At 35.0% G+C, this 26,250-nt stretch overlaps 1 protein-coding gene across 2 annotated transcripts in view; it reads left to right on the top strand.

Moving 5' to 3' along the window:
• The window catches only part of LOC136033808 (phosphatidylinositol 4,5-bisphosphate 5-phosphatase A-like), a 105,637-nt gene that overhangs the window by 1,829 nt on the left and 77,558 nt on the right, over nt 1-26,250 (top strand). For both annotated transcript variants that reach the window (XM_065714721.1, XM_065714722.1), the window contains exons 2-4: nt 18,721-18,840; nt 20,563-20,640; nt 24,303-24,450. In XM_065714721.1, the coding sequence (XP_065570793.1) occupies nt 18,721-18,840; nt 20,563-20,640; nt 24,303-24,450 (346 nt within the window). The remainder of the gene's footprint in view (nt 1-18,720; nt 18,841-20,562; nt 20,641-24,302; nt 24,451-26,250) is intronic.

Here is a 26,250-nt window from a genome sequence, read left to right on the forward strand (position 1 = left end):
TGTCAGAGCTTGGAAAACAGTCTAACTTAAAAATTTGTGAAAAAGGACAAGGAAATCAGTGTTAGTAGCTTGAATTTCAGTTTGGTTTATGTGTCAGATCTTGTGGACAAATAAAACCTGATCATGTTTGGTTTATCTGAAGATGCTACTTTGTCATCTCATAGACAACAAAACAAGACTGATTGCAAATTTTTCAACAAAAAGCTACTTGTACTTTGCCCTGCAAAATGTAGCTACTCAGTTAGACTTGGTAAACATATGCTTGGTAAGATCAGGCCTATTAAGTTGATGTTCAAGACATTAGTAGAACAAGATTCAGCTTGTTTTTTTCTGATGTCTGAGTCTACTAGCATCAAAGCTGCATTCCCCTTGTTCAGTCTCTCATGATTGTACTACCATTGAACTGATGGAAAAAAAGAAGTACAATGCCCTGAAACAGGAGCTGAAATCAAAATTGGACACTGGCAAAGCTAACTAAAAGATAAAAACATAGCAAAAACGGACTAACCCTTGTGAATAATAACTCTTTTCAAGAAACCCCAAACAGCTACACATGCATGGAAGAGTGACTCCCTTAAAAGTTGAAGTGTCTGAGTAATAAATTATTGGTAACTTATATAAATGCAGACTGCCTGTCATCTAAATGGGCATAGTTTAGTGAGCTAATAAAGCAACATAAACCACATTTAGTGGTTGTTACCAAAGTTTTACCAAAACATTTCAGTGACCTGTCTATTTATTTTCAGAAGCTACCACAACATAATTTAGTATCTAATAATTCAGCTATAAGAGGGATTTGTATTTATATTCATGGTTCTATTAAGTTTTCTATAGTTGTTGATTTGCTTGTAGACTCAGTGTTGGAGTGTCTTTTGGTTGATGTTAAATTGCCCTATCAGAGTACTTACATGTGTATTGCAGCTTTTTATCATAGTCCTACTGTGAATTTATTGAGTCCAGTTAATAATGACAATATTCTAGCATGTATTTCTTGTCTTGTTGGTCAAAGTTCAAAGTTCCTTATTCTAGGTGACTTCAATTTACCTTTGATAGATTAGAGTGTGTATACTACAAGTCAGTCTACTTCATCATATGAGCAGCAATTTTTAGATAGATTGGATAATCTGTACTTATACCAGCATATTGACAGGCCAACTTGAGCCAGGAATGATGCTATTCCATCGATTCTAGATCTGGTTATTATCAAGTCAATCAATGATATTTTGGGTATAGATTTCTGTCTGCCTTTAGGTAAAAGTGATCACATTGTGCTTGATATTTACATGAATATTGATGCTCAACAGAGAGGTTTTGAATTTTATTGGCATGATTATGCTAAAGCTGATTATGAATCAATGTGACAATTTATTTTGTCTATTAATATCATGTATGAACTAAATATAATCATGTTTCTCCAGACACCACATTTGATTTTGTAACAAAAGTGTTGATTGAATGTAGGGATAAATTTGTTCCTTTGGTGAAGAATTTTTCCAGTGATAGAAATAAACCTAACTTTCTGAGACACATACTCCAAGCAATATGTGAAAAAAATAGTCTTTGGTGGTTGTATATTGAGTCACAGCATAGTAAAGTAGCCAGGCAAGGGCATTTGGATACTCAATTGCAAGAGGATCCAGGTGAATTGCATGCATATTCACTAGCAAGAAACAAGGTCGCTTGGCTTCTTAGGACTAATCATGAAGAGCTTGAGTCACATATTATTTGCTCAAGTACCACATTACCTAAAATATTTTGGAAATATGTAAATAGGAATAAGCCTAACCTTGCAGCATCTACATTCCCACATCAGGATACACATGAAAAGATTGATAGTGATTCTGATAAGGCTCTTATTTTTAATCAAATTTTTTCTTGCGCTTTTGTTAAAACACAGCCAATTCATTCAAATGAAGCTAATTTTGCATCTCAAGTAGAATCAATTGTGTTGTTGAACATGCTTGCTCCATTTGATGATTCAGATTTCTCTTTGACTGAAGTTTATGCTATTCTTACAAAATTGGATTCATCTAAAGCACTGGATATAGATGGTTTCCTGAATGTAATGAGAAGACAAATTGCTCATAAAGTTACAGAACCACTTACTTATATACTTATCTTTGTTGCATGGACTGTGTTCTTCAGGGCGGAAGAAGGCCTTGGTAAAGCCACATCACAAAAGTAGCTCCAAGTTGGATTTTAAAAAACTATTGGCTGATTTCAATTACATCTATTTTTTGCCAAGTGATGGAAAAGTTGATTGTTTCACTCATTCAAAAGTATTTTGATAAAAATCATATTTGGAATCCTGCTCAGCATGGTTTTTGAAAAAGTAAGTCTTGTAATACTCAGCTTCTTGAGGTGATTTTGGATTTTCAATGTTTTTCCAATTTAGCTATACCCTTTGACTGCATTGATATCGAATTTTTGAAGGCACTTTGCAAAGTTTCAATACCCATCCTTCTTCAATAAATTGGGTAAAAAAACAATTGCATTTATTGCTGATTATCTAAATGGAAGAACTCAGCAGGTTGTTGTTGTTGAAGCTATGTCATCCTCAACTGATGTGTTAAATGGAGTCCCCCATGGTAGCTGCCTGGGTCCAACTTCATTTTGTTTATTTATCAATGATCTGCCTTCCTCTGTTCAGCATTCTACTGTCAAAATGTTTGTGGATGATGTCAAACTTTATCTACCAGTACAGGACCAAAACAATGTGCAACTTTTACAGAAGGATCTTGACTCTCTAACTTATTGGTGCAAATCTAATTTCATGTTCATAAACCCTTCTAAGTGTGTTGTTCTACACTATGCTTGTAAACTTCCACCTGTGCATATTTACCAGCTGTCTGGCATACAAATCCCTTCAAACAAAATAGTGCATGACCTTGGTATTTACTTTGATACCCAATTGAAATTTGATAAGCATGTTTCAGAAATTTTAAAGAATGCAAATTATTGTTTGTTGTCTATAAAGAGAAGCTTTAGTAAGTTTAACCTTTGTAATTTCTTACTACTATATAAATCTATGGTCTGCCCTCTTTTTGAGTATAATACTTGGTTTGGTTTCCATTAAATCTAATGGATGAGCACAGGGTAGAAAAGGCTCAGAGAAGGGCCACTGGGCTGGTTCCATACCTTCAGCGCCTTTCCTATCTGATTAGATTTTCTAGACTTGAACTCCCATTGTTGAAGTTTTGTATACGTCATAGTGACCTTATAAATGTGTTTTGTATACTTAAAGAAGTGGATGATGTTGATCCAAATTTATTTTTCAAATTTAGCCATTATCACTCTACTCATCAGCATGATTACAAATTATATCCCCCAAGACCACTGAAAAAATTGGTCAACCATCTTTCTTTAGTAGAGTTGCCAGACCTTGGAATGGTTTGTCTTTGGAGGTTGTCAAGGCAGATAGTGTTTGAATTTTTAAGAACAAACTTTAGATTAGTATTATGATTTTGTTCTTTTTTGACAAGCATTGATGCTTACTGTTATTCATAATAATAAATAAATAAAAGCAACCTAGTTTCCATACTATAGCAATTAGAAATGCTAATTCTAGAAGTACATCTATTTCTGGTTGACCCTCCTCCTCCACAGTGAAAATGTGAAAAGTAGCTTGCTTACAGATAACTTTACCTATAGAGCAAAGCATATTAGTCCATGAGCCCTGCAGGCAACAGGGCAAGGTCTCTATTCTATATTTATTTAATGAATATAGAATACAGACCTTGCCTCACTGCCTGCAGAGCTCATGGACTAATATGCTTCACTCTATAGGTAATTACCTTAAATTACCTTACCTTAAATCACAGCTTGGAGTGATATAAGGATTATCCATCCTTGTGATGCTCCATGAGAAAAAAGAATTCGTTTGGTGTAGATTGTGGCTGTTAGATTAGACTCTTGTGGAGTACTCTGCAGCTTCCCAATTGTAAAGGAACCCCTGGCAGAGCCATTCCCTATCAAGGTGGGACTTGAACATGTCAGTTGAAGTAGCAGAAACTGTTTATTCAGAGAGCTGGTTCCACATATTGATAATTCTTTGGCTGAAAAAGTGGCTTCTATGTCTACTCGTGGAACGCTGCACAGAGAGATTCAGAGAATGTCCTCTAGTAACAGAATGCAAAGGGCTGTGCAAAGAGACTGGGAAGGGTATTTTTAGAGAGGATTTTCTTTGTTAAAATAATGTCACCCCTTTTCTGTCAGCAGCTTCAAACGACGTAGTCTTTCTTTGTATGGAAATTTATTCACGTTGCTAACCATCTTAGTGGCACGACGCTGGACATCTTCAAGCAACTTCTTATCTTTTTTGAAGAAAGGGGCTGCCAATGACATTCCAACCTCCAGGCGTGGACGTACAAGCGCCTTATATAACTTCATAAGAACTCTAGGGTGTCGGCTGGAGATGGTTCTTTTTATGATACTGAGGGTTTTATTTGCAGAAGATGAAACAGACTTAGCATGGCTGCTAAACTTTAATTGGTGATCTACAATAACCCCAAGATCTCTTTCATCAGAAATAGCAGAAAGGAAGTTGTCTTTATTGTAATGTTACCTGTAAGCAAAATCAGATTTTTGTCAAAGATATTGGAACTTTGTACTTTATCTTTGGGGCTTGAGCAGGTACAGTTGGGACTTCTTTAAGAATGCTTATCCGAACAGAATTGGGCCATCCAGGTTTTCTGATTGGTGACGAACAAGTATTGAATGCAACTGTGACAGCTCATGCATTTATCATAATTTTTTTCATGGTTATACCAATCTTGATTGGAGGATTTGCTAACTTCACTAGTATCCATTATACTAGGCGCTCCAGACATAGCCTTTCCCCGACTAAATAACTTAAGATTTTGAATGCTTCCTCCATCCCTAACTCTTCTCTTGGCCAGATCTATAGTGGAAAGAGGTGCAGGATCTGGATGGACAGTATATCCTCCACCCTCATTGGCCATTGCTCATGCCAGGCCTTCTGTAGACTTAGCTATTTTTTCACTTCATTTAGCTGGGGTTTCTTCCGTTTTAGGGGCTGTGAATTTTATCACTACTATCATTAGTATACAACCTCAATCAATATCTATTGATATTTTGTTCAGAAACAGCTGGCTAGTTTAAACTTCAAAATAAAAGTGAACAATCTTGGATATTAACATTAATGGATGCATGATTTTTCTAATTATCTTTCCACTTCCTACTATACAGAAATTACTGGTGATAACTGGAATTACTATTTAAAGTATAATTTCATTCATATTGTACAACCCCAACTTTTCCCTCAGCTTCAAAACCCTGCCCACTTTATGCATTTTTAGTTTGCCCCTTGGAGGAAGATGGTCAACCAGAAATGGATGCACTTCTAGAATTGGCATTCTAGCATAGTTTCCACTTTAGACAGCTTGTGACAAAACTTAAGAATTACCAAAAATTGTCATTTGCAGCTGATTCAAGAACGATGATTATTATTTTCCTTTGAATTATGCTAATAGTAAAATGTTGTTTTGAAACTAAATTTGTAGAATTTAAAAGAGCCTGGAGCCTTTAAAAAATAACACATAGCAAAAGTAGGATCACTTTAATTCTAGTTTAAAGGCTTTATGCTATCTTTGAAAGTTGTTGAGTTAGGTGAATGAAAGATATTTTGAAGCACCTACCTCTACTCCTTCTCTCTCCAGTGGCCACTGACCTTTTATGATTTTTAAAATCTTTGTCTTATAGAATTGAAACTTCTTAGAATTGAAGTTATGCTCAAATGATGCACAAAAAAAGTACTCTGTGAGCAACAGTACTCATACTATTGTTCAATTGCAATTTAGGGACTTTTGTATTATAGTAACCCTACTCATGAAGTGACATTAGATTAATCCTAATGAAATATTGGCTACCTAAATACAATGAAAACATAATAATTAAGTAATCTAACAAAATTATTGAAACTAAAAAAAAAAAAAAAAATTATGGAAAGCTAGCTGCCCAGAACGCATTAGCCTCTATTAAATACCTAACCAAAATGCCAATTCTCTATATTAAATATTTAATTAAAATATATCTAGTAGTTTATCTCACAATGCCTAAGCTAATTGTCTTCAAATGCAGACAGATCCAATAGAACCTCTTGAGTAGGGGTGCTAGGCCTATAATATATAAGTACCCTAATATATAAGCATTTAAAGATTTGTAAATATTTCTCAAATTTAGGATAAAACTCATAATATGGATTAAAATTCAGTAAATACAAGATAGCTTATATTACTTGCCTACAAATAGGGTGAAAATACTACTCAATGCCTTTTTTTATGATCTTTCCAAATGTAATCATCAGAAATAAAACTCAGAATTTCAACTTTAAGCCCTTTAAGGACCCTCAAAGATAATGCATTTTTCTCGTATATTAGATATTGTTTATATACTACTGTTAGCATCACTCTTATTTAAACTGGTATATGAGTAAATAGAATCAACTGTGATGAAATTGAGAACCAAAAAACAGATTGGAAACATATAATTTGGACTACATATTTGCCCAAGAGGGGTGGGGGTGAGGGTAAAGTATAGTGGAGCTGCAGTTGAAAGGTGTTACCTACAATTATTCTGCATATAATGAAGTAAGAATGCTGTTTTCAACCCTTTTACATAGCCACAAATAGGGAAAAAGGTATCGTTTTGAGGGTCTGTAATGGGCTTAAAATTGAATTTCTGAGTAAAGGGATTAATATATTTGGAATGTGCATAAAAAAACACATCAAGTGGGATGTTCACTTTATTCATAGGTCAGTAAAATAAACTGCCCCAAATTCACCTAAAATTCTATTGGATAAACAGGAATTGCATTTTTGAAAAACCAAAACTAATGAAAAAAAAATTTTAAACTTAAACACAAGGTATAATTTGTCAAATGTCAAATGGGTATAGATTGGTCATGTATACAATCTTTTAAGCCCTAGAAATCCAAAAAAGGTAGGCATAGTAGCTTGGCAATACCTTCCCAGGATATATTTTTGGCCCTGGATCCATTCCTGAAAGTTTTATTCTTCTAAAATTGTCTATTTTTCAAGATAGCAAGAAGCCCTAAACTAGAACTTAGCCCTTCAAGGACTCAAAATGTAATTTCCCCAAGAAGCAATTATTGAATTATGAAAGAGCATTAAAAAAGACATCAAGTAATACATTCACTTTCATCCAAGCTAAATTATGCTGTAAACTGCAAATTTACCATTTATCTTGCTGTTGGTTGTTTTAAGCAAAATTGTCACACATATATGGCATTGCCCATAGGCTCTAGGCTATACATGAATTTCATTAGGTTAGCCTAAATCTAATGGATATTTCAATGAAGAATAATGTTCTTCAGGATTATTAACCTGCACTTACCTTTATATACTTACCAAAAAATATGGTAGTCTAATAGTCCTAGTTTAGTTTTTGGCCTGTTCTGAACTAGGCTAGTTTAAATGATTATATGTCCTCTTGCAATAGAGCTGGCAGCTAGCAAATGAAAAAATATGAAAAGCAGCTTGTAGGTCATCACCTCTTCATTGAAATTGCGTTAGAGTTGTTAGCTTAAGGCTCTGCAGTCAGCATCCATACTATTAATCTTTGAGACCCTTTATGCATTTTCTTGCCTGTCTTTGGACAGATTTTTGAGCCATGTGGTTTGTCTTAATAATTGACATGACAATGCATATTCCAAACTCCAATCTTTGTCTCACCAAGCTCTTGTAGATTTTAGTAAATATTGCTGGGGATATACTGATGATTGTGCGCTTGATGATACCAAGAGTTTAGTTAGCCCCTGCTACTTCATCTCAGTTATGGCAGTTGAATTTAAGGTCTTCATCTACACTGACCCCCAAATCTCTTTCTGAGGTACTCTTCGAAATTGGTTGTCTCACACCAGCATTTGATGACATTGAGTATTGCTATTACAGGTTATTTCTTTCAAAATGGAGAACCTTGCACTTTTCAACATTTGGCTTGAGCCTCCATATATTGACCCATTTTTAAAAGCTGTCTAGATCTGACTATATTGAGGCCACACCCTGCTGTGCGTTGACAGAATCAATAAGTTTTAAGTCATCAGCATACAGGTTAAATTTATTTGTAATGTTTTGTGGAGTGTTGCCAATGTTAACATTGAAGAGTGTAGGCCCTAAAACAGGTCCTTGAGGCACCCCACTTAAAACTCTGACCTGCTGCTTTCTTCCTTTAAAGAAAGCCATTATCCAGTCCACAACACCTTCTTCAATTCTAATTGCCTTCAGTTTCAACTGGAGTCTTCAATGACAGACTTTATCAAAGGCTTTAGCAAAGTCTAGCGGAGCCATATCCACTGTTAGACCTTGGTCAAGGAGCACAGTTATGTGATTGTATGAGTTGAAACAATCAGGTTTGTTTTAACTGATTTACCTGGTCAAAATCCATGTTGTTGTTATGATAAAAGGTTATTTGTGGCCAAATGTTTGAGAATGGCAGCATTTTCAATACCTTCTAGGATTTCCCCAATATCAGAGGTAATACTGATTGGCTGATAATTGGGAGCTTTGCTCCTGTCTCTTGCTTTGTGTATTGGCAAGATATGGGCAACTTTCCTGTTCCTATAAGCAAACCAAATTCCAAGCTCTTTATATGCTGCTAGATGTAAAACAGAGTTTGCTGAATAAGCCTAATGAAGTTTTTGAAACTAATGCATCCAATGATTATGTTGATTGCAACCTCCTATTTGCCAGAAAATTTCTGTTTGGTTCTTATTTATAGCATTTAATAGAGTAGAAAAGTAATGTGTCTTGTTTTTCTTTCTGCAAAACTCCTGGAAATTTTTAAAGCTTTAGAAGAACTTTCCTTCTCTGTTTTGCAATCTGATACCAAAAAAATGTTCAACATATATTTTGTCAGGCTTAGCTTGGCTCAAGCAAATCCCTTATCTCTGTTTACTTTGTGTGCAGGCAAGACTCTCAATTTAGAGTTTTACATTCAGATCCATAATCACTTTATGATATTACTTTATGATAGATAGAAATAGGTCCAAGAGTAAAGTTATTATCCATGGAAGAACAAAGTGGACTTAAACTAGTCATCAATACTTGTATTAAGTTTCATTAAAACTCGAGGGAGTAAAGGCAGGTTTGAAAGAATTTTGGTATGGATTGATCTCTTCTAGTAGAGAATAGAGTATACAGTACCAAGAAAGATTAAGTAATGGCATTTCAGCAGAACTTCATCTAAATGGATTGTGTTTTTCATGAAAAGGATGGTTTCACCAAAATCAAATTTTAGAGTTTTGGAATTTATAGGAAATGGAGGCATTCTTTACCATAAATTAATTTAAAAAACTTTTTCCATTAAACTGATTTTGCAAAGAAAAGTAAAGAGCTCCATTAAGGTAAAAATGGGCAAAAATAAAATCAAATAATCTTCCAAGTGTAAAACTACCACAAAACGCTATCAATAAATAAATGAAATACAAAATGAACAAAAATTTCCATAAATTGCCAGGTCGAACTCAAAACAAGCAAAAATTAATATGTACAAGACCAATAACCCCCCTACCTTCTCAAGACCAGAACATAATTTGCACTTTACTGAAAAAAAAAACAAAAAAAAACAAAAAAAAAACAAATGACCATGTATTATCAGTTTAATTGAAATATACTGATATTTATTCCTTAAAGTTTTGATAATTTTTTATTTATGAAAGTAAAAAAAGTGAAAACATTTATAACATATTTTTGTTTTCAGTAAAGCACAAAATATGTTCAGGTCTTGAAAAGTCATGGGGGTTACCAGCCTTATGCATGTTAATGTTGCCTTGAATATGCTAAGTTGAATATGCAAATCAAGCTTAAAACAAACAAAAATATTTTGCTATCGAGGCATAACTGAAACTAAAAAAAAACAAAACAAAAAAAAACAGAAATTAAATAAACAGTCATAGTAAATAAACAAACAGTAGTTACTAATATAAATGAGTAAATAAATCCTAAAACGAGTGAAACTCAAATAGAATATACAAATCCAGCTTGAAACGAAAAAAAATCCCTATAAAGAAGAGTTTGTATTTTGCCTCCTTCTTTCACTTAAAAGTTTAAAACCTACTACGCCATTGGTGCTTTACTGAAAACTATATATGTCTTGAAAAGAACAAAGAAAATCAAACTGAAATTTTGATATATAATGCTATTAATTGTTGAAGGATCATCAGTTCAAGATTTAATTTTACCATCATTTTATTTTTATTTTCAATGCTGCAATAACTGGAAAAGAAAATATTGTAATATAATTCGTTTTCAGTGAAGCACCAATGACATAGTAGGCCTTAGACTTTTACAGTTAGGGAAGGGGGGCAGTATCCAAACTCCTGTTTTTATTGAAGCTATATTTGTCCTGAACAGTCTTGGAAAGAACTAATAAAATTTAACTAGATATTTCATATATAATGACATTAATTGCTGGAAGCACATCAGTCCAAAATTTAATTTTAGTGTAATGTGTTCATTTCCAATGTTGTAATATGTAATTTGTTGTCAGTAAGACACCAATGGTGCAGTAGGTTTTAGACTTTTAGTGAAAGAAGGAGGCAAAACCAAAACTCTTCTTTATAAAGATTTTTGTTTTGTTTTTTTTTCAAGCTGGATTTACATATTCAATTTAGGTTTCACTCGTTTTAAGATTTATTTATTCATTGGTAACTATTGTTTGTTTGCTATGATTGTTTATTTAATATTTGTTCATTTTTGGTTTTATTTATGCCTCAATAGCAAAATATTTTTGTTTGTTTTTACCTTGATGCATCAGTAGGCCTACTGACGATCAGTATCAAAGTAAAGAAAGGATCAAAGATAATAAGATGTCAAAGTAAATAAAGTATCAAAGTGAGAATTAGCAACTTGCACAACTGACAGCCCTTGCACCATAAATCGGAGTTACCACATAAATCACTAAATCAAAGTAAACAAAGTATCAACTTTTTCCACTTGAGGAGTGGCGCCCCCCGAGGAAATTATAGCCTAGTAAACAACACAGCATTTTTCTGGGATTCTAATTATAGTATCAAAGAAATAATAGTTAAGTTCCATAGCTAAAAGTTTCAAAATCCTATCAAATGAGCCCCCTCCAAAGTTAATATTACCAGCCTTTCCACAGAACCTTACATTCTAATAATGGGCAACACATCAGTTACAATTCTCGCCGAGGGGGCCTAGGGAGGATTTCTCAATCCCTAAGTTATAGTAATTTGAATTATCCTATAATTCATAATATAATGAATTTTGTCATTATCCAATTTCAAAAATTCAAAATCTGAATCTGAAAAAGAAAAATCTGAAAAAGAAGGTTGGGAGGGAGGGGGGCTAGGCACCATTGGATCACATTTGTCTCTTAAAAGATAAATTTGAATTTTCAACTTCTAATCATTTGAGTCCCTTCCAAAGATTATGCGACCACCTCTTCCATATAAACTTATATGCCCCCCTTGGCGTTAGTTACAACCCTTCCCCTGTCATGGGGGGGTATGTTGACAAGGAAGTTTTTGTTATCTTATCATTGGACTATTTCAAACAAACTGGTTATCTAAAAATTTGCATTTTATACATTTGGGGAAAAGAGGGTGTTTGTGTTGGGGGGGGGGAGGTAGATGCCCTCTGTTAACTTTTAAATTGTAAAAAAGGTAACAAGAACTTCCAATTTCTAATCAAATGAGCCACCTTCGAAGTTTATATGACCAGTCCCTACATAAAAACCTGATATGCTTCCAGGGCATAACTTAAAACACCTGCCCTTGGGCTCTGGGGGGTTGTGTCGACCCTGGAGTTTTGTTATCTGATGTTTGAACTGTTTTAGAAAATTGCTATATCAAAATTTGTATCGAATGGGTTTGGGAAAAAAGAGCTGGGAGGGGGGGGGGGCTAGTTTCGCTCAGATCTCTATTGACTCTTAAAAAGTAAACTAGAATTTTCAATTTCCAATCAAATGAGCCCTCTCCGAAGTTTATGCAAGCATCCCTTTCACAAAGACCTTACATGTCTCTGGGGCATAACTTGAAATATTTGCCTTTAGGATTCGGGGGGAAGGGTTGTGGAGACCCAAGAGTTTTTATTATCTGATGTTTGAAATATTTTAAAAAATGTCTATCTCCAAATTCGTTTTGGATGGGTTTGGGGAAAAGGGCAAGGGGGGCTAGTTGCCCTCGGATCTCTTTTGACTCTTAAAAAGTGAATTAGAACTTTCTCATTTCCATTCAAATGAGCCCTCTTTGAAGTTTATATGAGCATCCCTTCTATAAGAACCATATACGTCCCCAGGGCATAACTTAAAACACCTGTCCCCAGGCCCTGCAGGGTTGAATCGACACCGGAGTCTTTCTTATCTGTCCTTTGAACTATTTTAATCAAATTGCTATCTCAAAATTTTTATCAGATGGGTTTGGGGAAAAAAGGGCGTGGGAGGGATCTCTTTGCCATTGGATCTCTTTTGACTCTTTAAAAGTGAACTCGAACTTTCAATTTCCGATCAAATGAGTCCTCTGTGAAGTTTATATAAGCATCCCTTCCATAAGAACCATATATGCTCTCAGGGCATAACTTACAACGCCTGCCACCCTGGACCCTTCGGGGTTTGTCAACACCAGAGTTTTGGTTATCTGATCTTTGAGCTATTTTTTAACAAAAAAGCTATCTCAAAATTTTTTATCAAATCTATTTGGGGAAAATCGGGCGTGGGGGGGCATTTGTCCTCTGATCTTGTTTTGACTCTTAAAAACTGAACTAGAAACTTAAATTTCCAATCAAACGATCCCCCTCTAAAGTTTGTAGAAGTATTCCTTCCATCCAACCATATATGTCCCGAGGGCATAACTTACAACGCCTGCCCCTGGGCCCTGAAAGATTTGTGGACCCCAGAGTTTTTGCTATATGATCTTTGAACTTTTTTCAGAAAAATGGCTATCTCAAATTTCTCATCGGATAGGTTTGAGGAAATTAAGGTGTGGAGGATGAGGGAGCTATTTGCTCTCCAATCTCTTTTGACTCTTAAAAAGTGAACTAGAACTTTCAATTTCCAATCAAATGAGCCCTTTTCGAAGTTTATACAAGCATTCCTCCCATTAGAACCATGTATGCCCCCCAGAACGTAAATTACTATGCCTGCCCTGAGCCCTGAAGGGCCGTGGGAGTTTTCTTTATCTGATCTTTGAACTATTTTTAACAAAATAGCTATCTCAAAATTTTGTCAGATGGGCTTAGGTAAAAAAGGGCGTGAGGGGGTAGTTGCCCTCTGATCTCTTTTGACTCCTAAAAAGTGAACTAGAACTTTCAATCTCAAATAAAATGAGCCCTCTCTGAAGTTTATACAAGCATCCCTTTCATGAGAACCATATATGCCCCCAGGACATAACTTACAACGCCTGCCCCGGGCCCTGGGGGATTTTGTCAACACTTGAGTTTTTTTATATCTAATTTTGGAACTATTTCTTTAAAAAAAATGTCTATCTCAAATTTGTATCTGATGGGTTTGGGGAAAAAGGGCAGGGGAGGGGGGGGCTAGTTGCCCTTCGATCTCTTTTAGCTCTTAAAAAATGAACTAGAACTTTCAATTTTCAATCAAATGAGCGCTCTATGAAGTTCAGACGAGCATCCCTTCCATCCCATATATGCCCCCAGGGCATAACTTAGAACGCCTGCATCCGGGCCCTTGGGGGTTGTATCAACACAGAGCTTTTTTTATCCAACATGTTGAACTATTTTTAACAAAATGGCTGTCTCAAAATTTTGTTGGATGGTTTTGGGGGAAAAAGGTGGCTTGAGAGTGACTAGTTGCTCTCAGATCTCTTTTGACTCTTAAAAAGTGAACTAGAACCTTCTATTTCCAATCCAATCAACTGAGTTTTTGTTATCAGACCTTTGAACTATTTTTAACAAAATGGATGTCTTAGAATTTTTATTGGATGCATTTGTGGAAAAAGAGGCGCGGGGGGGGGGCTAGTTGCCCCCCAATCTCTTTAGACTCTCAAAAACTGAAGTAGAAGTTTCAATTTCCAATCAAATGAGCCCTCTCTGAAATTTATACAAGTATCCCTTCCATAAGAATATTTGCCCAGGGCATAACTTACAACGCCTGCCCCTGGGCCCTGGGAGGTTGTGTTGACCCAAGAGTTTTCGTTATATGATCTTTGAACTATTTAAAAAAATGGATATCTCAAAGTTCTTATCAGAAGGGTTTGAGGAAAAAAGGCATGGAGGGGGTGACTAGTTGCCCTCTGATCTCTTTTGACTCTTAACAAGTGAACTAGAACTTTCAATTTTCAATCAAATGAACCCTCTCTGAAGTTTATGCAAGCGTCCCTTCCATAAGAAACATATATGCCCCCAGGGCCTAACTTGCAATGCCTGCCCCTGGGGGGCTTTGTCAACACTGGAGTTTTTGTTATATGATCTTTGAACTATTTGTAACATAATGACTCAACATTTTTATCGGATGCATTTGAGAAAAAAGGGTGCGGGGGCTAGTTGCCCTCTCATCCCTTTTGACTATTAAAAAAGGAACTAGAACTTCTGATTTCAATCAAATGAGCTCCCTCTGAAGTTTATCCGACGACCCTTTGATATGAAGTACCTCTGGGGAAAAAAACATAGTAGCTGTATGGCCTTTTTGTTTTGTAGAGGCTTAACGGCCTGCCATCAAATTTGCGAATATATTTATTTATTTATTTTATTTACTGTAGGCAACGCTATAGCGTTGCTTCTGATTATAGAGTGGCGCTGCCTATGCTATTGCTTATATGCCCTGTTGAAAACCTGTATGCATACAGTTTTTTCGTTTAATTGAAACTCCTAACGTTCCCTAAAAGTTTCACCTTAATACCCTTAGCGTCGTTAGTTGCAGTAACTGTAGTGGTAGTGTTAAAAGTATACACATAGTGCCTTCTGGCTGGTTCGAAATACCCCACAACTTGCCCTTAAAGGTCTAACTTAATAATATCAGTTGTTCTTCAGATATTGCTATGTCACCTTTTTGAAAGTCCACTTGCTCATAGTTTGTTTATTGTAGTTCAACATCCTTCTAAATATTTTTTGAAAGCCTCACCTTAATACCCTTAGCTTGCGCAGTAGCAATAATTGGAGCAGCATTAGTAGCATTGTGTGCATAGCATCTGTCGCTTCTTCAACATCCCCTTAAGCACATGCTGAAAGTTTCAGCTGAATACCATCAATCATTCCTGAAGCATTTCTAATGCGTCGACTAGACAACCTGCGTGGGCATAATGTATTTTGAATTAGTTCTGCACAGTTTCTATATATCACAAAATTTTCTCCTTAATATCCTTAGTTTTAATAGCAGAAGAATTAATTGTAGTAGCTTAAGTTTTGCTGGCAGCAGTAGTAATAGAAGTAGTAGGATGCAAATATTTTCTTTCGGTTAGTTCTAAATCCCTCATAACAAGCCCTGTTAGTTTCAACGTCACACACCAAACTGTTCCTAAGATATTGCTTTTGGCAACCTGTTGGTGATGTTGGGTGCGTACAGTTAAGAAATCAGAGTGTTCAGTTATCTGCTTGTATTAAGTATCTCAGTCTCCAAATATGGGATAGTGTAAAAACCACAAGGGCTCTCCTTATCTCTCATCTATGTGAGAAACCTAGAAAAGCGTTTGGTATGATAGTTTGCTGTAAAGCTAGGTACAGCAGGCTTATTCTTGTTCGTGTGTACAATGTTTTTGGGATGCCTCATATCCTCACATTGAATCCATTTTGGAATGTGTTTACGGCTGCTGATAAGAAGACTATTAGACCTCTATATTTTTGCGAAATTTATCTTGTGTATACCCCTATGGGCTAGAAACAGAAGACTAGTGTCAGCCTACGGGTTAACTGAGCCACTAACCATGGCTGAGGAGCATCGCGGTCACTATTTTTCTAAGCTTGATAGGACCAACAGCCTCCATTCTGCTATGTGTTAGTAGAAATATTTGAATCTATTCTTTGTAGCATATATTTCTTTGTGAGTGTCTTCTCCTTTCTTTTGTTTTGTTCTTTTGTTTTAGTCTTCTCATCTACTCTATATTGAACCCTCGTGTGGTTTTTGGGCAATAAAGATATTGATTGATTGATTGATTGATTGCTGTTGCATCCATTTGAAAACTTGCATAAAGATCCCCCTTCGAAATTCCTTGAAAATTTCACCTTCATACCCTTAGGCATAGTTGTAGTAGTAGTCACAGTAGTAGTATTGATATTACTAGCAATAGTTTTGAATGGCGATAGTACTACTAGCAGTAGTAGTATTAATATCCAGTCCTGGAATCCAATCCCAGGAAGCTTCAACTTAATGCAACTAGCCATTGCTATGGCATTGCAAATATGTCCTTTTTATAACTTTATGTTCATATAATTCTTGAATTTTTCATTTTCAATGCTCTTAGGCTTACAAGTAGCTGCAACAGAAGTAGTAGTAGTATTAGTAAATGTAGTAGTAACAATAGTATTAGCAGTAGTGTGCACATATTGCCTTTTGGTGAAATGATCTACCCATTTAAGTATTCTCTGAAAGTTCCAACTTAATACCCAAATCAATTATTGGGATACACTATTTTGGCAATTTGCATGCACATAGTGTCTTTTGATTTAGTTCAAATTTCCCCTCAACACTGTAAATGGAGTAGTCTGGCAGTACTAATGGTGGTAGTTGTAGTAGTACTGGTAGCATGCAAATAATGTCTTTTTGATCATATCCCTTATCATTTCCTGAATTTTCCAAATTAATATAATCAGTTATTCCTGTGTTACACCCTTTTGACAATCCTCATACATATAATATGTTTTGATTTAGTTCTACACTCCTTCAACGTTCTCTGAAAGGTTCATCTTAATGCCCTTCGTCTTCTTGGAAAGTAAAGTTCTAACATGCATACCTTTCTCAATAACATATACTACGTGTAAACAATGAATGAATTGCCTAATTTACAGCTCTTGTCCTGAGGACTGTGGTGAGGCTGACATCCCCAAAAACATAATTACTGGACTTTTTAACAAGGCTAATAAAAATAGCTCTCTTAAAATTTCAATCGGATATGTTTAGGGAAATGATAGACTTGGCGGGGGGGGGGGGGTGATTGCCCTCCATTCCTTTTTGACTCTTAAAAAGAGCACTAAAACTTCCGTCGTCCAATCAAATGAGCTCCATCCAATCCAAAGTCAATACAATACGTATTTGATAAAAACCTTATATGCCCTGGGACATAACTTACAGCCCTTATATGGTTTTTGGACTATTAGTAACAAAATGGCCATCTCACAATTTCAATTGAATGCGTTTCAGGAAAAGAGGATGTCAGGTAGGGTTGGGCTTGTTGCTGTCCATCATGTTTGACTCTTAAAAAGGAAATAGTAGACTACTACACATTCCCAATCAAATGAGCATTTTCTAAATTTCACATGACCACCCCTTCCATGAAAACCTTATACGTTCCTGGGGCATAACTTACCAACACTTACCTACAGACTCTGTGGGATTCTGTCAAGCCCAAAGACCTTATTATATGATCTTTGAACTATTTTTGAACAAATCGCTATCTCAAAATTTCTATCAGATGCATTAGTGGAAAATATGATGCGGGGTGGATGGCTGCTCTCCAATCACTTTGACTCATAAAAATGGCACTAGAACATCTGACTTCCAATCAAATAAGCCCATTTCGGAGTTTTTACGACACCCTTTCAGTAAAAAACCTTATATGCCCTCGGGGATGTAGCATGAAAAACGTAATATCCAGACTTCAACTATGCTGAACAAAATGACTATTTCAAAATTGTGATTAGATGTGTTTTGGGAATTGATGGGCGTAGGGGGGAGGGCTTGTTGCTTTCCAGTCACTTTTGACTATTAAAAAGGACAGTTGCTCTTTCAATTTCCAATCGAATGAGATTTTTTCGAAGTTTCTACGACAACAAATGACCATCTTAAAATTTATATCAGATACATTTTGGGAGAATACGATTTGTGGGGGGATATCCACCCTCTGATCTTTCTGATTCTTAAAAAGGGCACTAGAGCTTCTGATTACCAATCCAGTGATCCCCCTCCGAAGTTTGTACAACCATTTTTTCTGTAAAAAAAAACCTTATATGCCCCCAGGGCATAAAATAATGCCTCAAAGACATAATTTCTGAACCTTTCAACTATGTTGAACAAAAGGGCTATCTCGAAATTTTGATTGGATGTGTTTGGGGAAATGGTGTGCATGGAATGGGGACTAGTTGCCGTCCAATCACTTGTGACTATTAAAAAGAGCACTAGTCCTTTCAGTTTCCAAAAGAATGAGCCCTTTACAGTTAATATGAGAATTCTTTCGATCCGAAGTGCTGTCTATGGTAGGTCAAAGGGTTTCTTTTAGGATGAGCTTGCTCAGAGAACTTTCTCATTGTTTATTTTAACAAATAATGGTACTGTTAAGTTTACTACTGGCCTCCTCTTCTGTACTTTCTATTTCAGTTTCAGTGAAATAGTCAAACAGACCTGATATGAACTTGACTTGAAGGAAATTTGGTATGACAGCAAAAGGGCTAGTTTTGAGTGACAGAGAAAGGTGTACATACTAGCAGTTCACTTGCAGTAAACTCTCATTCGATAGTCTCTTCTTCTTTGATTTTGGAGTTTGAAAAAAGCAGCTGTAAAAAAATAAATATTGTGCTTTCCATGCAATTCTTTCAGATTGTAATTCTCTTTCAGTTTATATATCCTCACCTGGAATGTTGCTGTTAGTCCACCAAAAGAAGATTTACGAGAGGCTTTGGATCTTTGTGAAGTGGATTGCAATTCAACTAGTCTTCCTGACATTTATGTTACCGGGTAAGAGTTTGTACATTTTGAAGTCCACAAGAACTATCATTTTACTTTTGAAAACTTGAAAATTTTAGTTTGTTTGTAATATGTATCTCAAACAGCAGAATCTTGGTTTCAAAATATTTGAAAGTTGGCTTACAGATGTATTGCATTGTACCCATTGTAATTTCAAAGCTGGAATAGCAGGGCTAGTTTCAGATTGTCAAGCGTAATTTTGATATTAAATATATTATAAAGTAATACTTTTGGCATAAGAATAAAGATAAATAGAAAATAATACCAATGGAAAAACTAAAGCATAAAAGCTTCATAAAAAAGGAAGAGTATACTGAAACTTGATATAAAAAAAACCCTTAACCTTTTGGGCAAAGGTCAGCAGATTTGTGTTGAGTAAAGGGGATCTGTTGCTTCATAAACATACTTGTTAGTCTTAAATTGTGAGATACTTTGGGTGACTTCTGAATATGGGCTTCCATTCAATCCATCCCCTTTCCAAAGTTGAAAAATTAAAACAATATAAATATCAGTATTTCGAATTTTTTTATGGATTGCTTGTTGGATGCTTGGCACAGGCAGCTAGTAAGCCTTCTGCCAACCAATAGCTACACATTTTGTTTTGCTCTGGGATGCTCATATTCTGATTTTAGGACTAAATTTGTATTTAGCAACTTCAAAGACCCTTTAGTGCCAACTTTGGTGGAAATTAAGAACAGTTTCTGAATTTTAAACTTGACCACGTTTTTATATTGAATTTCTATGATGCAATGTTAATTAAATATTGTTGTCAGCAAGCTCGGAAACCCTTGAATACAGATTGTGGTGGAAATGAAAGTATGAAAAAGTAAACATAGGATGTATCCTGTGTTTTCTTTTAGGGGACTCATATTGTAGTTTTAGTCTCATACGCCTCAAAACAACTTTTGAATGTGGTGCAAATTCGAGATCATTTATTGTTCTGACTGATAGGGGTATGATAGGGAGATGTGGATGTAGAGCTCTTGGGTGGGGAGTCGAGAGGGAACCTTTGAAGGCAAGTTCAAGTTCTTCGTTGACAGCTAATACGTAGACAGCAGTGCCATGTTGACGCTCTTTGTTCTATTGGAAAAAGTTTTAATTACAGACTCCCTTGTTTCAATTATATATATATATATATTTAAATAAAATAAAAATACTATACAATACCCTAAATACTTGATGTTCCTTTTATACTGAGACATTTAAATATGAAAAAAAAAACAGGCACTAAATAGGAGCTGTTTTATCTTTCTACGGATGTTCATTGGCCCTTGGGAATTTTAATAGCCTGATCTTTGGGGATTCTCCATGCCACTTTTACTGGGACTGCAACTTGAAAAACAAAATTATCGAAAAATTTTTGTTAGTATAAAAATACAATAAGAAGGGTTTTCATTAGAGACTTCCTTACTTCAATAATTCATATTTAAATTATGATAAATTATTCGTATTAAATAAGTATGATGAGGAGATGTGGATGTAGAGGTGTGGTGTGGGGAGTTGAGAGAGAACCTTTGAAGGCAAAAGAAAGAATCTATATAATCTTTCTTATCGAAAAAAAAGCAAAACGTACGCTTCTGCTCATGACTTGTAAATGAGAATTTATTTTTCTGAAGTCAAAAATTCAACTCGAAAATTCGAAAACTCTTTTTTTTGGTTTTGTTTCCTGTTTTCTAGAATCACAAGCTTTTGACTTTTATCTTTTTATTGTAGTTTTCAAGAAGTTGTCAATAAGCCAGATGGTATAATCTACAATGCGTTATTTGAAGATGAATGGACAAATGCAGTTAGGTAAGCAATATTACAAGTTTGTGGTCATACGGAAAAAATATGGGGTCATAGTGGGATCAACACCTTCATATTGCTTTGGTTGGCTCTAATAAGTTGCACGGGGCTTGATAGTCTTTCCTGTGGAGGTTAAATGTGGCAAATGCTAGAAGAAATCTGGTCCAGGTACCCCTAGGGCTACTACCCCATTTGCTGAGGATAAGTATAGTTATGGCATCAAATGAAAAAAAAATTATTTATAGAGCATATTTTATAAGAAGTAATGCTAAATATGTCAGTATAATGAGAGGTATAGCAAATGTAATACTTCATAATGAATAGGGCACAACATGACCAAAGGAAGAAAGCGAAACTGAAGAAAATGAAACGTTTTTGGTCATATCTTAACAGATAAATTTTAGGAGTGTGTCATTCACCCTTGGTTGAAAACCGTATTCAGAACTCCTCACTAAATTTTGGCCGATTTTAATGTATTAGCTGCCAATGGAATAAACATGATATGGGGATATTGGATTCATTTTTCAATTTCTTATGGCATTAAGTTTTTTAAGACGCCCGTTTTTCAGTCATAATCCTGATAGCAATCAATTTAGTTTTCAGCAAAGTTCCTTCCAACCTATTGAAGGAAAGCAATGCTGTCTTTATGGTAATTTGTATTTGACTTAATATTGGCTTCATTTGTTGTTGTACTTTATGATCGGTTTCGGGCTCAATTTCTTCATTTACTTCGCACTTTGAGTAAAGCTCTCGAGAAAGTGACCAGACCATCGAGCAATGTCCATTCTAAGGTGGCAATATCATTCACAGACAACCGAAAATTCTTAAATTATTCCAAAGACTGAACAAATTTATTTATGTCAATAAATGCTCTCCTAGCCCGGGAAATTTGTTTGGGGGAAACAGTCACAGGGATGCCGTTAAATATGTGAAAAAAAAAAATTTGTAAAACAAACATAAAACCAAGCAAAAGTATATCTTCTTAGAGTTCTAATCTCTTCCCAATGGTGACTTCGTTCCAAGGGAAAAATGAAATGGTGTTGCTATGCCAAGCTGATTTTTTCTCTTTTACTTTGAATTATATTTAGTGCAGTCAGAGTGCAACCAGAATCAAGATTCCAACATCAGATTATTGCTTCAGACATATACTCTTTCAAGCCCTAATTTGCGCTCTTCTCAGATTTTAGCCTTTGTAGCGCATCATGCACCTGCACCATATCCACTTTTCTGTGCCATGGTGCTCAAATACGAGTCGCAGCGGATTATAAATATTATTTTCTGCATTAAGATAACAACTATCTTTTTCGTCTACTTCAGTCATTATGTTGCCTTTTTAGTGCTATGCTGGCGTCTCCTAGCAAAAATGTCATAAAAATGTTTTCGGTATATTTCCTTCATTTTCCTACTTTTTTGTTGCTATGGGCAAATCTCAATTGTCACTACAATCAGTGAAAACAGTTGGCTTAAAGAAACCCTTATCTCACCTTTGCTGACACAAGTCCAATCTTCAAGCCATATTTGATCAAACTGCTTTTTAAATTTGAATTTTTACTAGGAGACACCAAAAATGCTTATAAGATACGACAGCTTTTGCCAGATACCGTATAAAATAATCGTTTAGGTATAGTGAACCTAATATATCTTCAAAGTCGCTTGATGCGTCTTAATAAGAATATTTTGGATGGTATGCTCGTTTCATCTTTGATATGTTTTCCCAGCTATAGCTTCGGATTTGAAATTTCTGTTTATGATGTAAATTCTCGTTTAAAAAAAGTAAGCATAAATGTAGTCTAACCAGCTGTATTTAAAAATTTATTGGCTCTTGAGTGTTCAAGTTTCTAGCTGCTTTTACTTCTTGTTTGTACTCATTGTAAAACACGTGGTTTCGCGACAAGCCTGCTGCTGTAACTTGCACCAGAAAGACAAGATATTTATATAATTTGATTCATTTCAGGTATATCCATTCACTGAGCAAGAATTACGGTGTTGCTTACACTTTTTCTTAGAGAATGATCTAAACTTACTTAAAAATATGACAATTTTCTCATGTTTCTGACGCATTTTCAACGTATTTTTTCATCTAAAAAAAAAAAAATCGGAAGTAAATTTAAAAAGTGTGATTCGGTAGATGGAAAAAGCCGAATCTCAGATATCAAAGAATAGCAAAGTTGTTTCTTACTTTGAAACGTTAAAACCGTTGGACTGCAGATGAGTAATAAATAAAACCTGCACAGGGATCATAAACCTTAAGTATTAAGTAAGATGTGCTTCATGAAAGTTGTGCTTTCCCAAGTTGTACTTTTAAGCGTTTGCCAAGAACTTTGGCTGTGTAATTAATTAGTCCTTCAGCACAATAATAGTTTTGCAACACTAGCCAACATTACCGGATTTAATCCATCTGCGTAAGCTGAACTGAGTGAACTATGTTATTTTAAAGTACTATGCTATTGAAGGTGCAAGTAGTATTTGAAACCATTCACTTGTCTTAAAAACGTCTATTATAGTATCTCTCCAATGTATGGCTTGCATTATTGGTAAAAGAGAAAAAAATAAAATATCTTGACTATTCAACATCTCTGCTGAAATAGGACTTCAGGTAAAGATAGCAGACAGCGACAGAATATGAGACAGGCAGCCAAAGAGCTTGTCAAAGGACAGGCACAAAAAATACGGTGTAAGCGAATTGTGATGACAAGAGAAAAAAAATCGTTGTCAATTCCTGCCAACATTATAATCCCCCCCCCCCACAAAAAAAGAACAATTTCTTTCTGTAATTTTCAGTTCGATCCCCTATCTGTAAAACGAAGCAGTGTATGCTTTCCGAACAATATGTAAAATTTGTCGCTGAATAAAAATAAAAGCTACTGACTGTATGTAATCCCTTTAAACTGGATGCAACGCTTGCTTGCATTCTGCGTAAAAGATCAACAACAAACGCATCTTCCTCTGATAATTGAGAACCAACGGACTCTGATTGTAAAAGTATTCCATAGAAATACATGCTTTAGGTAATAATTATTGTTGTGGATTAGTCCATGACTAGAAGTTACGGACACTTACCAATTACATAAAGCAAGATGTAGACTATTTGCTAAGAAAAAAAAACAACAACCTACAAGTATCGCATAACAATGTTATTCAATGCGCAACATAAATTTTAAGCTTATTGTTGGCTGTCTTTCCCTACGTTTGTCTTAAAATGTTTCTTAAATGACCAATTTATCACTTACCAATTACATAAAACAAGATGTAGACTATTTGCTAGGTAAGAAAGCAACAGCCTGCAAGTATCGCATAACAATATTATTGAATAGGTAACATAAATATTAAGCATATTTTTCGCTGTTTTCCCTACTTTTGTCTTAAAATGTTTCTTAAATGGCCAGTTTATCCTTTACCAATTACACAAAGCAAGATGTAGACTATTTTACCAGTTACATAAAGTAAGATGTAGACTATATGTTAGAAAAAAAAAAACAGCGACTACATAATTACATAATAGGAACATTATTGAGTAAGCAACATAAATGTTAAGCTCATTGTTGGGTATTTTTCCTTACGTTTGTCTTAAAATGTTTCATGAGTTGTTTCACCATTCTTACCATTGATAGCTCATTTTTGTTTACACTGACCTTGACTTGTAATGTCATTAAATCGTTTATTTTTAGAGACGTTCTTGGAGACTATGGCTACGTAAAAATAAAGACTAACAGACTTGTTGGCATTGTTTTGTCTGTCTACGTTCGCCGAGAAGCTCTTTTGAGGTATGAAGATATAGATGCTTATGTGACTAGAACTGGTTTTGGCGGACTATGGGTGAGTTTTTATTTTTGTTTTCTGGTGATATTTCTATGGTATATTATTATATGATATTTATTGATATATTATGGTATATTGTTTTCTGGTATATTTTCTGATGATATATTTAAACTAGAACAAGTTTTCATATATTTTGTTTTCAAAAGTAACTTTTCTGGGGTTGGCGAATAGAAGAGTTCTTGAAGGTTTCCTTATTGACGTTTTCCGTGCCAAATTTCTTGAAGTTTTATTGAAGTCGACTGGCGTCGAAAGAACTTTTTATATTACTTATCCAGTATGTTTTCTGTTTAGTTTGTAGTTAAGTATATTATTTCCTTATAAATCTAGTTTCATAGAGAACAGCAAAAGAGCCTTTGACGACTTTTTGTCGCCTCCCTTCGCTTGTTCGGGCCTTTTCTTCTCGCAACTATAGTCTGGCGTCACATCGCTTTGGTTGCTTTGCTTGTTACTATCAGTAGGGCTTTTTTCAATATTCTTTGGATTTTAACACAGAATTTTTTTTAATGGCTTCAACGGTATTCCGCATTAGTTTTCACATTTTTACCTAGAATGGTATGTCTAAAAATGCACTGGAAGGACAGATAATTGGATAAACAGACGAACAATCACTGTAGATAGATCTATTTGCCATGTTTCTCACAACTTGCATCTATAGACATTTGCCATGTATTTTTTTTACTTTTGTATATTAGTCGATTGTCAACATAATGGATTATTAGTAATGATCTTGTGAAAGAAAGAACAAAAAATTGTTTTCCTACATGGGGTAATTTAGACAGATGCGGACTCGATGGTGGTTTGGACCTTGGGCACATACCCAAACACGTAGGATTAACAGTTCTTTCAAATAATGCACCAAACAGAAGAATCTATGAATATGCATAATTTTAATCCTGTAGCCTAGGTTTTTAAAAAATATTATTCAAAGGTGAAGTTAGGGATAATGTGAAGTAAATGTAATTATGCAAAAAGATGAAATATAAAAAAGGAGCAACGAAAAGAAAGAGAAGACAACTCTTTTAGGACATCAAATCTTTTGATCAAAATCATCAAAAGTTGAATGTGTCCAGAATAGTATTGAACCTGTTTAATTATAACACTTTTATTTTGGTTGAAAGATATGATGCTAAATTATTCAAGGAAAATAGTAGAAGCAGGTAGTGTCGTCTGCTTGATCTTGTAGTATTTGTTTACTGGCCTCACTCACTGACATTACAGGTAACTCTACTTATTTGGTCCATTTTGAATATAGTCATTAGAGAATATCTTGAAAATTACAATAGTCCAAGTGGACGTTTTTTTTAACGTGAGTTCAAGATAGCACGTTGGAAACTAAGTTGCACATTCCAAAAAGTGAAACTACGAAAAACTTTTTACTTTGAAACAAAAAGCCTACGTTTAAAAAGTATCTGAGTATTTTTATTTTTTTAGTTAAAGTGTAGTTTTCATATCTTATTTGTTGTTCACTGTTTTGTCGAAATTAAAACGCGTTTTCTCTTTGATTAATTTTTCGTAGAGAAAGCCTTATTTTGTCGTATTGCCCAATTTGTGAAGTTTCTTATGCACCCACACTAATGGACTTCGGGTTAGTTTATACAGTTACTTACCATTTTTTTTTTTTTATGTTAAAAGTTCATTTACTAAATGGTTTAGGTTAATAGGGAACTATTAGCGCTGTAGAAAACTACGTATTAAAGCCAAAGTTATGTAAGTGCAGAAACTTTTGTTCTCAAGATTGGGGGGGGGGATACAGCCTTCTCAATGGGTGTCACTTTCGTGGTAGTTTAGCCAATACGT

This window comes from Artemia franciscana, chromosome 12, assembly GCF_032884065.1.
Source record: "Artemia franciscana chromosome 12, ASM3288406v1, whole genome shotgun sequence".
NCBI lineage: Eukaryota > Metazoa > Arthropoda > Branchiopoda > Anostraca > Artemiidae > Artemia > Artemia franciscana.